The 15,330-nt window shown below is 37.5% G+C and overlaps 1 protein-coding gene across 1 annotated transcript in view; it reads right to left on the bottom strand.

The window, feature by feature from the left end:
- ERP44 (endoplasmic reticulum protein 44) overlaps positions 1–15,330 on the bottom strand; it is a 48,004-nt gene that overhangs the window by 5,988 nt on the left and 26,686 nt on the right. Inside the window, exons 5-9 of the mRNA XM_066327933.1 lie at positions 9,762–9,946; positions 9,234–9,349; positions 5,444–5,501; positions 4,008–4,124; positions 325–436 (exon numbers count right to left, since the gene is read on the bottom strand). Coding sequence (XP_066184030.1) covers positions 325–436; positions 4,008–4,124; positions 5,444–5,501; positions 9,234–9,349; positions 9,762–9,946 — 588 coding nt within the window. The remainder of the gene's footprint in view (positions 1–324; positions 437–4,007; positions 4,125–5,443; positions 5,502–9,233; positions 9,350–9,761; positions 9,947–15,330) is intronic.

Below are 15,330 nucleotides of genomic sequence, written 5' to 3'. Positions count from 1 at the left end.
AAATAAACAACACCACTAAAATAATAGATTTAATTCTTAAAGTGGCTTTTTTCCCTGTTACAAACTGAAGCTTTGTTTAATGCCCTCTCAAAACACATTAAATCACTTAGACAAGAAGGATTTCTGAAAGTTACTTACTAATAAATTGTGCATCTATTTTAATAATTTCCAGAGGAGTTGGTCCTCACTGTCAAAAATGCATCAAGCCCTTCAGCCTCAAGAGCTTGAAAGCTACAATTCTGTTTGGCCTTTGTTCCACTCCACTGAGTTGTCTGAAAAAAATTATACCAGTAAAACCAAGAAGTAGTGGGAATTACTACAAACCTTTTTCACCTATTAACTGCCGTGCAACCTCCTGTTGGAATTTCTCTAAACTCTCCAAGTCATCTTTCATGTGGAAAAGTATGAGAAAAGGAAGGCCTTCTTCTGTCAGTTCCTGCACAGAAAACAAAGGGCAAATTCATTTCTTCCATTTCTTAAGGGCACCAAATTAAGTGATTCCAACAATTTTCAAATTCAGTGAGATCTCTACTTTAAAAACAGAAGAAAGAGCAAGACTGAAGATGTTAAGTGCTGACCCTTCCTCTGAGACATCTGAGTGATACAGTTAACCATGTTTACTTCCTCTTCTCATATACAACAGATAAAGAATGAGAGCAAGTCATTGTCAGCATTCTGGGAAGGGATACACTTTCACTGGAATATTTGTGCAAAAGAAATAATCTGATTCTGAGCAGCTCCAGAGAAAGCACAGAAAGGCCTGAGCACTGGGCGTTAAATGCTGCAAAAGGCTGAGTGTGTATTCTAGAACCCAGTTCTAGCTTATATAGTAAATTGGTGCTTTCTTAGCATAACACAAGTGTCTTTGAATAACTCTATCCCTTCCTCACCAAAAAAGAGAAAAGCAGAAGCTAATGACACAGCCAGAGCAGTTACGATCAGGCACTGCTCTCCTGCCAGTAACTGTGTCTTTGTTGGATGCTGTTCCTCATACAAATGTGTTCCTACAGCCCAATGCCTTTTAAAGATCTCTGCCCACAGACAGAGAAATACAACATTGCCATTAATAATTTATTCAGGATTTTTCTTTTACTCAAACACAATCATGCACTTGCTTGCTCCAAAAGTGATTTTTGTCAGCTCAATTCACTACAGCCTGATTGAAGAAATAATCATTTATCATCTAAGAAACGCCTATGTTGTCTATCTTCATTTGCACAACTGGTATAACAATCAAATGCTGCTACTGCTTTGATTCTAGCCTACATCATCATAAAACCTGCTCTTTGAGAAAGCTAGTAGTGGTTTGTTCTGCTCCCAAATAAAAACGTTTCTTCAGGAATCTTCAATTTGCAGTAAGATGAAGGAAAGGCTTTCCTTATCTTAGGAAAGTAGGCAGCCAGTTATGCAGGGTACATTAAATGGTTCTTGTTCTCCCTTAAACCAAGTCCATCAGGTAAGTTGAAGCATGGTCTTTTAAACAGAAGACTGCAGAGATCCTCATAACTTCAGTGCTCTTGAAATCCAAGCTTCTCAATCCATCCCCAAAACAATGACTTAATAATATTTGTTCATTCTCATTTTTACACACACAAATTCAGCTGGGTCTCAGTCTCCCTGCCTACTACAGGATGGGAAAAAGTCTGTTTTGTACCACTACAATTATGGTTCCATTTCCCCACTCACCTCAGCAGGTACCTTTCAAGAGGGAGAACTCCTAAAGAGGGCTTGATATTCTGGCTCTAAGGCCTTCTCTTGCTTGCAAGCAGCTAAAATTAGAACTTCAGTAAGTTCCATTCACGAGATCAATTCATCTCCAAACAGGCTGTAAGAACAGCTGGCGTGACCCTTACTAATTTTAGCCCTTCTATAAGGTACCTCTCTTTGTTTCCTGTGCTATTCCAGCTTTCATATCACATCTCACTGACCAGGCAGGACAAGTGGAAGCTCCCTCAAAAGCTATTGTGTTTTTTGGCACTAAGAAAATCAAAAGCCTTTTAGATCTCAGCTTCCCACATCACTTCTGCACAGCTTTGAGAAACTTCTTACTGGTTCAAAACCTCATAGTTCAGCTCCACCATTAGACCACACATTCATTGAACACAGAACTACACAGCTTGCTTGCAGGTTAAACAAGGATTTCTTCTGAATGATATCCTCATCCTTAGTAGCCTTTTGGGATATTAGTCAAGCACAGGAACTATCTCAAATGGGCAGTCTCCTTGAGCAGAAGACCCTGCTTCAGAGCTCAGTTACTGTGTGTTTAAAGTGTATTCTAGTGCCACCAATACAGTTTAACAGTCATAGCACTTCATATTTTTATCCTGTAATATTGTGCAGTATGCACAATAAGAGCCCATTTAAATAACTGTACAATCTTAGTATGCAGAAATATCTCAATTTTGGCATGTTAAAATTTGTTTGGGTACCAGCAACACTGAAATTTTTAACCAAACTTTGCTAGGCAAAATGCCACGCTGCAATTGTAACTATCTAAGCAACAGGAATCAAGGGTTAAGGGAAACAACCAGAGAAAACACAACAGAATGTGATACAAGCTGACAGTGATGAACTTTGGCTTCCAAGGCTCAGAATCCTGTTTCACCATGGGAAAAGTACACTGAAAATCTACCACACACTTCTAAAGATGTTATCCTGTGGCATCCTTTACATATGGAGTTACAAATGAAGAATTAAGATTTGTTAACTACCACAACTCTCCAATAAAAGCTGGCAGGATTGACTAGAAAACAGTCAATAAAAATGGCTTAAGTAAAACCACCCTGTCCCCTCCCTCTGCCATGAAACCTGAAGTACTGCATGTGCCCAGAAGAGCAGATTAAGGATAAAAAGAATTAAATGTGCAAACTGCGAATGAATTCACATTACTGATTCTCTGGTTTCTCATCCAGTACCGACAACATACTGTAATTTGTGACAAACCTTGGCAGATTTTCTAACAAATTCTGTACCTATGTACAAATACTCCTTTTGAGATGCTACAAACTTGGTAATTTTCTAAGGATTTTTTTCCTGTTGTTTATTTTACAAAGAACAAAATAAAATATGGAGTTGGAAATGGACAAAAGAAGACTGAGAAAACAAAAATGCCTTGAAAGAAATAGATAATAAGAAAAGATATTTAAAAACAAACTCCCAAATTCCACCTGACAAATTGCAGCCAAAAGAAGAAAAGCATGGCAAACAACACATGAAACTAAAGAGATTAAGGTACCAGCACTTTAGCACAGATTGTAAATAAAAACCCTACATAGTTTCATTATCCTTCCCAGAAGATTCTATGGTCGGCCACCATTTAATGTGCTTATTTATTAGATAATGCTTTGTAAGTGGTTAATACAGTAATATTTTTCTACCACTCACATTAACATCAGTGGGAGGGAGCTGGGGGTGTTTAGCCTGGAGAAAAGGAGGCTCAGGAGGGACCTTATCATGCTCTACAACTGCCTGAAAGCAGGATGTAGCCAGGTGGGGGCTGGTCTCTTCTCCAAAGTAAGAAGGGACAGAAGAGGAAATGGCCTCAAGTTGCACCAGGATAGGTTAAGATTGGATATTGGAAAAGATTTCTTCACCGAAAGAGCTGTGAAGCACGGGAACAGGCTGCTCAGGGAAGTGGTAGAATCACCATCCCTGGAAGTGCTCAAAAAACCATGTCGATGTGGCACCTGGTGACAAAGTTTAGTGTTGAGCACAGTGGTGCCGGATTAACTGCTGGACTCAATGGTCTTAGAGGTCTTCCCCAACTTTAATAGTTTCGTAATTATAACTTCTTACTTTCGTAGTGTATGAAACTACTACAGATCTGCCTCCAGTGAATTTCGAGAGTAACCAAAAAGCTCCTAAAGAATGAAAAGACATTAGCTGACAGCCATTTTCTGCCTAAAACAAAACACACAAAGTTCTTTGATATGGATGAGGGACCTTGAAAGACACATTTTGGTTTTAAGAAAGAACTTCCAAATGTAGAATAGTAGAAAAAGTCTTACCTCCCCATTTTCAAATGTGATTTCTCGAACTAGTGGTACACATTTATCTTGTGTCCATGCATAAATCAAATCAAAATTGGTTAGTGAGCCTAAATACACCATATCTGGAGCATTTTCCTGTTGAAAAGGAAAATACAGTAGGATGAGAAACAGTAAAAATCACATTGCTATCTATTCAACATAAAATAATAATACTCATATAAATATTGAAAACAAATCTTATACCAATATTCAACCTTGTGCATGCAAGATTTATAGTAACCATGTGATAAAAATACAAATGGAAAATAAACATTACATATGATGATTTATGCAGTCAACTCTGTTTTATAAGAAAATTTATAAAAAATGGGAGATACTTTGTTTCCAAATTAGGGATGCTTCAAGTAAGGGCTATTTAGATGTCTGCTAGGCTGAGAAATATCTCCAGACCTAAACTAAATGCAGACAGTGAGCTGCTTCATGCTGATAGTTACAAAGACTCATCAAAACCCTCTCCCAATGTCCTACAGGATTTGGAACTGGTATTTTTCATTTGCTTTGCCAAAGAGAGATGAATAGACAATAATTTTCCTTTATTTGCTAGTAGTTTTAACTTGTAGTTCAGCTCTATCATCTTTTAATTTAATTACAATTTTGGTTAACATGAAGTGAAGCATGACTTCGCAAGCTGTGGCCATGATTAAGCACACCTTAAATTAGAAATGCCATATAAACTAGGTAACTCAATAAATTCTCTTGTTGGAAAAAAATGAAAAATGCTTTGAAACTCTCTTCCCCCTCAGGTCTATTTGCATCTATTTCCTCTTTTGTAAGCAGCTCTTTTCATACAGTAAATTTAAGAAATTAGCAGATTTTTAGATAGTATGTCTCTATAAAGCAATTCTTGCAGATTTTCTTCTGTACTGAATTTTTCTTCCAGTAAAACTATGTTTATGAGAATTTGTTAACCCACAGTTAATTTTATTCTTTTTTTTTAATTAATAGAAGAGCTCTTAATCCTTGTGGATCAAGGCATACAAGACAGTCAAGTAATAGTCAGAAAAATACACAGTAATTGTCACTTGCTTTGAAAAACATGAAGTGCACCAGCTTCAGAGATTTTAAAGAGTTCTACAGAACACACGGTAATGATTCACATGATGTGTTGACTGTGTTTCTCAGGAAAAAAAAAAAGATTAATTTTTTTGACATAGATACTTCAAATGATAGGTTTAGGTTCTGTGTATTAACTGTTAACTCATGAGACTAATCTTTTTCACTGAAAAAACTCAGAGACACTAATTTCCATGATCCTATTCCTCACACTATCTAGTGATGAAATAAAGCTAAGATCTGAGCTGCAGTAACATACTGAATTATCTGAATACAGTCTCAGTTTGTTTGTATTCACATATAATCACAACAATCAAAACAAAATACATAGTTACACTTACCCCTGGTGGCTTGTAGATTACATTGTCTCCGCTAAATCTCTCTGCTTTTGAAATAGCCCTACAACAAACCAACCAGTAAGCATGTCTTGGTACAGACAAATAAAATAACTGAGATACCAGAATTCATATTTTAATTTGCTATCATTTCCTTACTTCTTTTTTCTTCCCCCACCCCTTCACAAATTGAGAATTAAAATCCTTCATTCTTCAAGTAAACTGCAAAGTGACTCCATAGAAACTTGGCCTGTCTGGATAAGAGGGCATTAAGAGAGTCAGGAAGATGCATCCCTTCATCCCTTTAGTCATCTAGATGATGACTAAAGGCATCAAAATGACAAGTAATAAATGCCAGGACAATTTTGGGTAAAGACCATCAGAGAATTTAAAAAAAAAAATCTTGAAGGAGCAAAGAGAACGGTGAATTCTTGTTTGTATTTACTCTTCCCGTTCCACTGTTTACAATAAGAATTTACAGCTCCTCTGCCCTGACAGAGAAGGGCTTTGAGGTGTTCAGTAGGCACAAGCAATGAGAAAATGGATGGCAAGTGAACCCCCACTGTCCATTTTACCCTTGGAACACATCTAGAGAGAAGGCACAGCATGCAGCTTCTGGTCACTGATGATATAGCAGGTGTGTACCTCTAGGATGTACAGTTCCTCCTTGGTATTCAGATTACTACCTCACCTTGGGAAGTTCCTCTCTTGCCTTTAGAAGATTTTACCCCAAACCACAGCAAAGTGCCTGAAAGCTGCTAGTTTGTACCCCAAAATTATCATCTCTTATTAAGCAAGTTGTAACAGCTGTGCATCCAATGGAGGAGACAGAAAACAAAGAGAAGTCAAATTATCTGGATTTACCTCATTGCAAGATAAGCTACATCTTCCAGGGGTCCAAACAGTTTAGAGTGCCAAGAAAAATACATCACAAGGCTTAACTCAAAGTATCTAAGTTTTATTGATTTCTTTTGATCCAATTATCCTTTTCTTATCACATGTAAAAGGTGCCTTGCAGAGTTATGTTACACCACCATTATTTGCATCAGTTTAGAGGTGTGTATTTTAAAATGCATTTTTGTATTCCCAACATGACTCTCCCCATAATGTGAAATGAGGCTTCCTAGTGACAATCATCACTGAAGTAAACCACTTGCATCCCAAATAAACCTTCATGGAATAAAAAAGTGAAGCCATAGAAGCCACCTGCCCAATCACTGTTTGCTAAGCTGATGATAATCTATAATGAAATATATGCTCTAGGGTAACCCTGTGGTAGAACCCAAAATGTCCTCTTCTGTGTTCTTCCACTCCAGCAGCTGCAGCTATGACTGATTTTTTTTTTCAGTTAACTCAAATAATGTGGGGACATGATGTGAAAATCCCAAATGCCTGAAGATATACATTTTTAAAACAACTACTAAAATGGAAACACATCACTTGGAGTTTTGTCTTTTTTTGAAGCAGTAATGTACAAGGTGAATCTCTGGAAAGCACACAACTCCCCCAACCCTCCCCTGCTGTATTTACTTGCTAATATAAAATTAAAACAGTTCCTAGATTTATCACTTTCTTCCATGAATTATTTTTAGTTCATCATAGCCTTTTAAGACAGAAGTAATTTTGGCTTTTCTTTTCCTGTTTAACATTCTCTTTCTTCCATGTTTACAAACATTACAAATTCATTCTTCCCTACTTCTAAAATCTACCTCTAACAATCTCTTCATCAGATTCTACATCTATCTCCTCCTGCTTTCTTTCAATAATCTTGTTCTGTGGTCACTTCAGATCTTAACAGAACTGTAAGGACTAGTTGATTTAAGGACAGTGTTAAGCATCAAAATCATCTGCAACTAAGTACTATTAACAGACTTTTTAAATAAGCTATTACAACCCCTAAAGCCAGAAAAATTTTGGCATAATGGGACAGTTCTGCCTTGACAGAAGTTAGTCAAGCAACTATGTTTCTCATGTCAAACTGACTGTTTTATTTTAGCTTAAGAAAAATTTGAACATGACCACTCATGTAACCTCCTCAAATCATGTAGCTATTGAACTCTGTCCATAGCAAAACCAAAAGTCCTTTCCAGGGGCTGTTAGGATGCTCAGTCAGAAGAGTTCAACTGATCAATGCCAGCTTCCCATGAAGAATTTTGCTATACACAATCTGAAAGAAACCCCACTGATCTGTAGCTAGCATCTCCCTTGGAACTCTTATCACATACAATTTTTTAGGAAGCTGAAGAGCCTCAGCTAGTGAGATATGAAAACACTTAGCTCCCAAGGTTGCTGTTGGGAAGGCTGCACTTTTAAAACCCTAACAGTTCCAGGTTAAAATGGGAATGGGAGATAAGAATAATGATTAACCTGCTGTGCAATCTGTATTTACACAAAAAATAAAAATAAACCCACCATAGTACCTACTTCAAGAACAGCGCCCAACAACCAAGTGCTAACACTGAGTGGTGGGACACTACTTCTCATTATATGCAATTGGCAAACAGCAAACCAAAGGTGAACAGACTCCAAAAGCAGGAGAATGAATACCAAAAGTAGTGCTAGCTTACTATTTTTTTTTTAAAGTTATGTCTGAAAAGACTGAGAAGTTGAAGGAGGGGCAAAAATTCTAACAGCAACTCAGACAGGCTGTGCTGAGAACAGGGATGGATGCACCCATCAGAAAAGACTTGAGGCACTCACAGGCACTCACTGACTGACTAATGCACCACAGGTTTACAAGTCACAGCCAGGGCTGCTTAACCAGTCATAGCACACCTAACTGGGCACTGAAGGAAGGGAAAGCCCCATGCACTCCTACACTTTGCAAACACTGCCCCCTTCCCCAGACTGTTTTGAGAAACAGATTGGAAGAGGCATCAGTGACTGACAACGGGTTTTGTTCAAACAAATGACGCATTTTCTACCTTGATACATCCTCTCAGTTTCTCTGCTATTCTCCACTCCATTCAATTAAAAAATACTCCTGAATCAACTCTGTGCAGCATTAAATCTAACATAACCCGTGCAAATTCCTGATTTGGCAACTGTGGATAGACTGGAAACTGCTGCAATCACATTAATGTCCAATCTCTTCAAATTGTGCAGTGCTGGCACATTAAACGCTGCAGAACGAATTTAAATTTCTATTTTATTATGCAACTTAAAAAGTGAATCACTCCCAATAATCTACTCTTCTTCCACTGAATATTTTGAAATATTACTGTAAATCTACACAAGAAGAAATCTGAATTCCTACAGGCTTTTCTAGACTTACACTGTGTAGCTCACCAATGCAATTTTCTTTCTGTGCAGTGTCATAAAACTTGCATGAAAAAGGTCCAGGCACAGAAATTAGGTATTTTGGAACAAGGTCTGCTTCCCTAACACCAAGAGGAAATGAGTAAGCAACTACAGTTCTTACAGAGAAAAGAGGGAAAAAAAAAAAAAAAAGGAAAGAATGAGAAAAAACCCTTCCCTCTAATAACACAGGTTTTTGGGACACAAATGTCTACCATTCCCCCACCCAAACCACCTCAAGTACATTTAAACTATACTGACAAACAATGGTAAAAAAAGAAAAAGGAAGCAAAAAATAAAAGTTGAATTTCACAGCAAACATTAAGGCTAGGAAGAGTTTTGTCCTTCTATCCCCTCAGTGTATTTATCTGTTCAGGTTTAGTCTCTTCAGTTATGCCACACTAAAAATAATAAAGAAGTCTATTTAATTAAATTATATAGACCTCATTAACAGAATTTCGATAATGAAGTCATGAAATCAAGAAATTTCAAAACTTACCCAAAGGCAGAGAGGAACACACAATCATCATGCAAAATATTCGCTACTCTTTCAAAGGTTCTGTAATTATCAGAGTCCTTTTGCTCAAAGTACCCAATAATATTTCTTCTGCTGCGCTGTAAAGACAAAGGTTGAATTATAACTTCCTTCAAACTATCAAAAACTGTCATTACTCCCTATAGATATTAAATACAGAGATGCCATTCATTCAACAGTCAGTAAATGCAGAAACTATTTCTTTTTTACCTTTTCAATATTCAGAAGAATCCTTTGAAGTATTTTTTTGGTGAGGAATATTAAAAGTATCTTGTCAAATACAACATATGATTCTTTTCAAATTTTTAAAAGCAAGATAAATAACTTAGTAGTGGAGTGAATGCAGCTCAAAGTGACTACACTGGACTTATTTGTAATACTGCAAATGATCCAGTTTTCCACTCAGTTTAAAAAACCACAAGATACTGAACATTCCAGAGTTCAACACTGAAAAAAAAAAATCCAGAGAAGGAATAAAATTGAAACACTTACATCAAGAGAACTGATTTCTTCCAAATCCTGGACCTCTCGAATAGGGTTACTTTTCTGCTGCCTGATGTAATCTGCTATTGCTGTCACAGATCTCTGGCCCCTGTATTCCCTCTTCATCATCATGCCATTCCGGAAGAGCTTCAGAGTTGGGTATTTGCTTATCCTGTACCTCTGAGCTATATCAGCTAAAAAGAAATTAAGAAAATGAAGGCAAAGTACTACAAATACAGAAATACAGTGAACATGGTTTCTTATGCATGTACATGGAATCTCTGAACCAGTAGGTCTACATCTTTAAGCAACAAGAAGACAAAACAAAATAAAAAAAAAAAAATCACCCAAAAAACCCCAACAAAAACAACCCCCCCAAAAACAAAACCACCAAAACCCTTCACACCCATATTCCTCCCATGTACTGATCTTCATAAAGAAAAATAATTACCAAAATCTGCACTAAGCAAAGACTCAACTTGGTCATGTATACTCATTTAGCACATTTCCAAAAACAACTAGGAGGGCAAATTTAAGATCATAGCAAGCACATGAGAATCTTCAAAGTTAATAAAATAAATCATTTCCTATTTTTCTTCAAACTTATGATTTTCATCTCAGTTTCAATGCTGGAAATATAACTGCCATGTCCAAAATGTTTGAGAATGTAAACCCTGTGCAAAGTATTTTTTGCAGGCTGTGAAAGCCACAAGACTGTTGTCACAGTTCTGAGCTGTTCAGGTTTTGAACAAACACAAAATTCCAGGTTTCTAAATTAAGCCAAACACCTCTCTGGTCAGCCAGTATCATCATTCCCTTCGAGACAGGTCTTCATTCACATCTATACGTACAGTCCAGTCTTCTTCTAGACTTTGACCACACCGAGCTTCACACAACAAAGTAACATGTATTGGCATTAATCTAGGACAAGAGCACTAGCTCTTTTCATCTTTATGTAACAGGTCAGTTATTTATTTATTCACAAGACTTACAAATGTAAAAGAATGAAAACAGAAAGAGGCTTTACAGGAAAATTAAAAGGGCAGCAAAGAAGAAAGCTAAGCAGAAGCAATACAGTCCAGTTTCCCACACATGTGCATCCTGTCTCCCTTAACTTCAGCCACTACTAAGGCACTAATGTGGTTCTTCATTGCGTCCCACCAGAGTTCTTAACATGCCTCTTAGTCCTTTTCCACTTTGCTAAATCACTGGGACACAGCAAATTGCAATAAGAATTGCAGCTAGTTCCCAGCCACACATTGATGGGGAAGCTTACACATAATCAGCAAGTGATTCATGGCACACTGAGCAGGATCCAGCTGCCTTGAGTTTTTACAGCAACCTTTGCTATGGTGTAGAAATTGGGTTTGTGCATCTCCAATATTCAGCAACTGCTTTAATTAAAGTTTTTAATAGCTTTGAGTGCTTTTCCCCCTTTCAAATGTGGCTGAAATCCAGCAAAGATCTTCACAATTTTATGAAGAACTGAAGAAATGAGCTAACTACATATACTTTTGGGTTTTAGGAAAGCAAGAATAAAAATAAACAATAGAGACAAAGTATGTAATGTCAGATAAGATTTTCACAACCACTTTCCTTTGGTCTTTGCTTTGCTTAATTATTCCCTCCTGTTCACTCCTCCTCTGGAAGTAAATCTAGAAAAATAACATCTCAGACCCTGTGAAAACTGTTTATCTTCTTCTATAGAGTGGGATGCACTTTACCTATACCTCTGGACCTAAACTCAACTAAATGCCCCCCAAACATGCCCACCTTCCCCGAGCTACTTAACCATTTGGAGAGACTCATTCCAGTCCACCACAGCCACCACACTTTCCCTTCTTTTCTCTCTTAAGGAAAGACAGAGGTGGTGAATTCAGCAGACTGATTTATCCTTTGGAGACAGAGAAGTTTCATTCAGTCCACAGAGAGAGGAAGGCATTGCAAGTACGGCCTGTACATGTCCTTACTCCTCATGGACTCCTTGCAAGTCACAGGGTTCCCTTTAGGTGATCCGGATTAGCCCACAGCAGGAAGACAACCAAATAGGCTCCATGAGCACATGTGGCACAGTACTGAATGATGCTAGAACAAATTCACTCTGATAAAAACATCCCTTCTCAGTTATATGTTTACCACAAAGCAGATTTGCTTTCTGTCTTACACTTACTCCTTTTTAAAGAGAATGGAGAAGTCTGAATTTCATGCTGCCTGGAGAACTCTCAGTGAAACCATCAGTAATTTCAACTGCTGCTAGAACAATACTAATCCTACTTGCAGCTTTAGTTATTGCAAACAGTGTCTGTACCAGTTGCACAGCTTAGATGAGTCTGAGAACTGAAAACAAAATGTGCACAGCAAAGGAATAAGAACCAAGTCTACTCCACAAAAATATTCTCTAACATCTCTCAAGTAAACTTCAAAGCTTCACCAGCTTAGCTCAGTTCCTAAAAAGATTTACATCACTATAAAATAGCACAGAATTCAGCCTATCAATTTTGACTAAGAGGCCTTGACTTGTTTCCTAAATAGCCCAGAAGTGCATTTCTTAATGCACTAATTACCATTAAAATTAAGGTAAAACATTTTATGTCCTCAGTGAAGAGTACTTTTATTTCAAATTAATACAAATTTCTCCAGGGAGGATGCCAACATATTCAACATTAATGAATATTAGATTAATAATGTTTTCTTCCCTAAAACTCTAGCACATTTTAGTTAAAGTACCTAAGAGCTGCCTGCAAGAAGGTGGCAAGTACAGCAGAGGAGGAACCACTTTATATTTGCCTGGGAGAAGACAAACAACATCTGCAAGCCAGGCATTTGCTGCCCTTCTCCCCTGCTGACAGGAGAACCTTTGGTCTGACAGTACATGAGTAGATCCAGCCTTGACCAGGGTCTGATAAGGGACAAGGAGCACAACATGTCAAGGTCTCACAGAAACACATTGAGATTAACAACTCCTCCTGTTACGAGAACTGCACAGCAAGAGAACACCAAAGCCATGCTTTTTTTGTCTCACAATATGGATTTTTCCCTCACATTATTTCCACAGCTATAGGAGGATGCGAGGGTTGAAGAATGGGCATTCAGGGGGTCATGCACATTCTCCAAGATGGATATTGCAGTGCCTAAGGATGTGGATCTTCATCACAGGCTGAAGTTGTGTAAAAAAATTATTGGTAATAAATGCCCACTATCTAAGCTGAATTCAAACATTATTTCATAAGTCAGTACTTGCATGATCTTTACAAATTACATTGAGATTCCATGAATGCTGGTATTTGAACTAACACAGAGAAATGACACTCCTACACAAGTAAGTATTTGAAAACCATCTTTTTACAAAAAATAAAATGCAAGTACATGAAAAATTGTTTGAATTAATTCAAAAGTCAAATAGAGTAAATCTTAAATGCTTCATTAAGCCCTGGCATTTGATACAGGTAGAGTTAGCATAAGCAGTGCAACTACAAAATTATATTCCTTTTAAAATTGGAAATACACAATGCAAATACATGGAATATTGTTTGAGCTCATTCACAGATTGCATTAGTTATAGTAAATCCTAAATTAAATTTAAAAATATTTCCTGACATTCCCACTGCCCATATTCTGATGAAATGAGGTATTTGAAAAAGACAAGTGCAACCTACCTAAAAGTACCCATGTCCCAACTACAACTTTATGATTTTTTATTTTCTTCAGATATGAAGGTACCTAAAAGGAATAAACCTTGTCTTTGTATTTTGCTGACTTCATCATTAAATGAGAAATCTAGTGTTTGTGCTGCCAGAATAGTTTCACATTAGTTATGATAGGAGGCTATCGACACACCTGATCATCTTTTCTCCTACAAATCAGAAACTGAGCACAGCATGACTGTTGAATTCAGATGATTCTCTCCTCCCCATTTTGCACGTTTACCTGTTGACATGCAACCATTTCCAAACTGCCCAGACTTTTTTCCACTATTCCTTATGCCAACTCCAACAGGAATATCTTACAGCCACCCAGTTCTCTTCAGAGATGCACTGTATTGATTGATATTTCTCCTGAGCAAAGCTCTGTCTTACAACATGGAAGAGACAGCAGCTCTTGTTTTGAAAATGCGAAACATGATTTTCATACTCATGTTTTCCAAGACAGTCACCCATGTCACTTTCTGAGCAAGATCCTCTAAAGAAAGCAGGCTTTTTGAGCTATCATTTGTGATCCACATCTTCATCATATCTCTTGTACCGTCAGCCATTTCTCCATTGTCAGAACATCATGTGTTCTTCTATTCAAAGGAATGCCAAAGCCCATTTTTTAAGGTGTGTCGGGCTTTTCTCATGGTGTGTACACACATTACCCAACCTACAGCTTCAAGCAAGCACACAGCCAGTGATTTGTTTTCCAGAATGCCTCAGACTCCATTATTCTAGGTTAACACCACAACACACTATCCAAAGTTCAGCTAGCTAGATATCAGATCATGTCACCAAGAATCTCAATTGAACTGCCACTGAATTAAATGCAGAATTAATACTGTGTTGAAAAACTGCACCAAGACCCACTGTATTGAAGAAGGCTCCCACCTGCAACGTAACTAAGAAGGTCCTTCCCAATGAAGGACCAGCAATAACTACAAGAGTCACTATTAACTCAGTACACTCTTCTAATTTTTCAGGGCCATAATTCACACTGTGACTAAACAAATTTTTAGATTTTAAGTTTACAGGACTGGTTCTTAAAAAAAGTGTCCAGTAGGATTCAAACAATACTGATAATTATCCTAAATGCCTACCTCATCATATGAGGCACCACCTGAAGAATTCACATGCTGAACAGAGGACTATAACAGCCTGAAAAGTTATCTGAAAGAAAATCAAAGTATCCAAAACTCAAATCCTGTAAAATTAACTTCTGAAAACACTCAGTATCCCTTTTTCTAGAGAAGAGGTGTTGGTGTCTTTATGTTGTCTGAGGAAGAGCTAGCACAAACCCAAGCTACTGCGTTTCCTAACTTTGGTGTTACATGATGGTTGTAGGAGTGGCACAGCTACATATTCAACCAAGCTTGAATTTTCTGTATCTAACACTAATCTTTATTTTGTGTGTCAAATCCTCTTTAAGTCTTCCTTACCCTTCTGCAATATCTTCCATCTAAAAAACAACAAATTCTTTCAGCTGTGTATTTGAAGTTGGAATAACCAAAGGAGTATTCTGCTTGCTCACTTGAGATCAGTCAACATCTTCTGAAGTCCCTCAGGCTACCCACCAGGGCACACTACAGATGACAAATGGAATCTGTCTTTGATAGGTACTTTTTGCTTTCATAATACACCATAAATTCTCCCCAGTTAAACTACTGCTCTTGTGACACTTGCAAGACATCATAAGCCCTGGTGGAATACTCAGAAGAAGCAGAATTAGAAAGGAACTTGGAAAACCATCTAAACTAGGCATCCTACTTCAATGATTGTGATACTGGTGATTTGTATGATGGACCACAACAGGTAGAAGGAAAGCAATAAATATTCTGTATCAAACTCAGGTAAGAGCAAATTTAAACCACCCCCTGCTGCAAAGGAGA

Source organism: Sylvia atricapilla, chromosome 1 (genome assembly GCF_009819655.1).
Source record: "Sylvia atricapilla isolate bSylAtr1 chromosome 1, bSylAtr1.pri, whole genome shotgun sequence".
Classification (NCBI taxonomy): Eukaryota; Metazoa; Chordata; class Aves; order Passeriformes; family Sylviidae; genus Sylvia; species Sylvia atricapilla.
The sequence above is the reverse complement of the archived record's forward strand: the minus strand, read 5'-3'. Positions and strand labels throughout refer to the sequence as shown.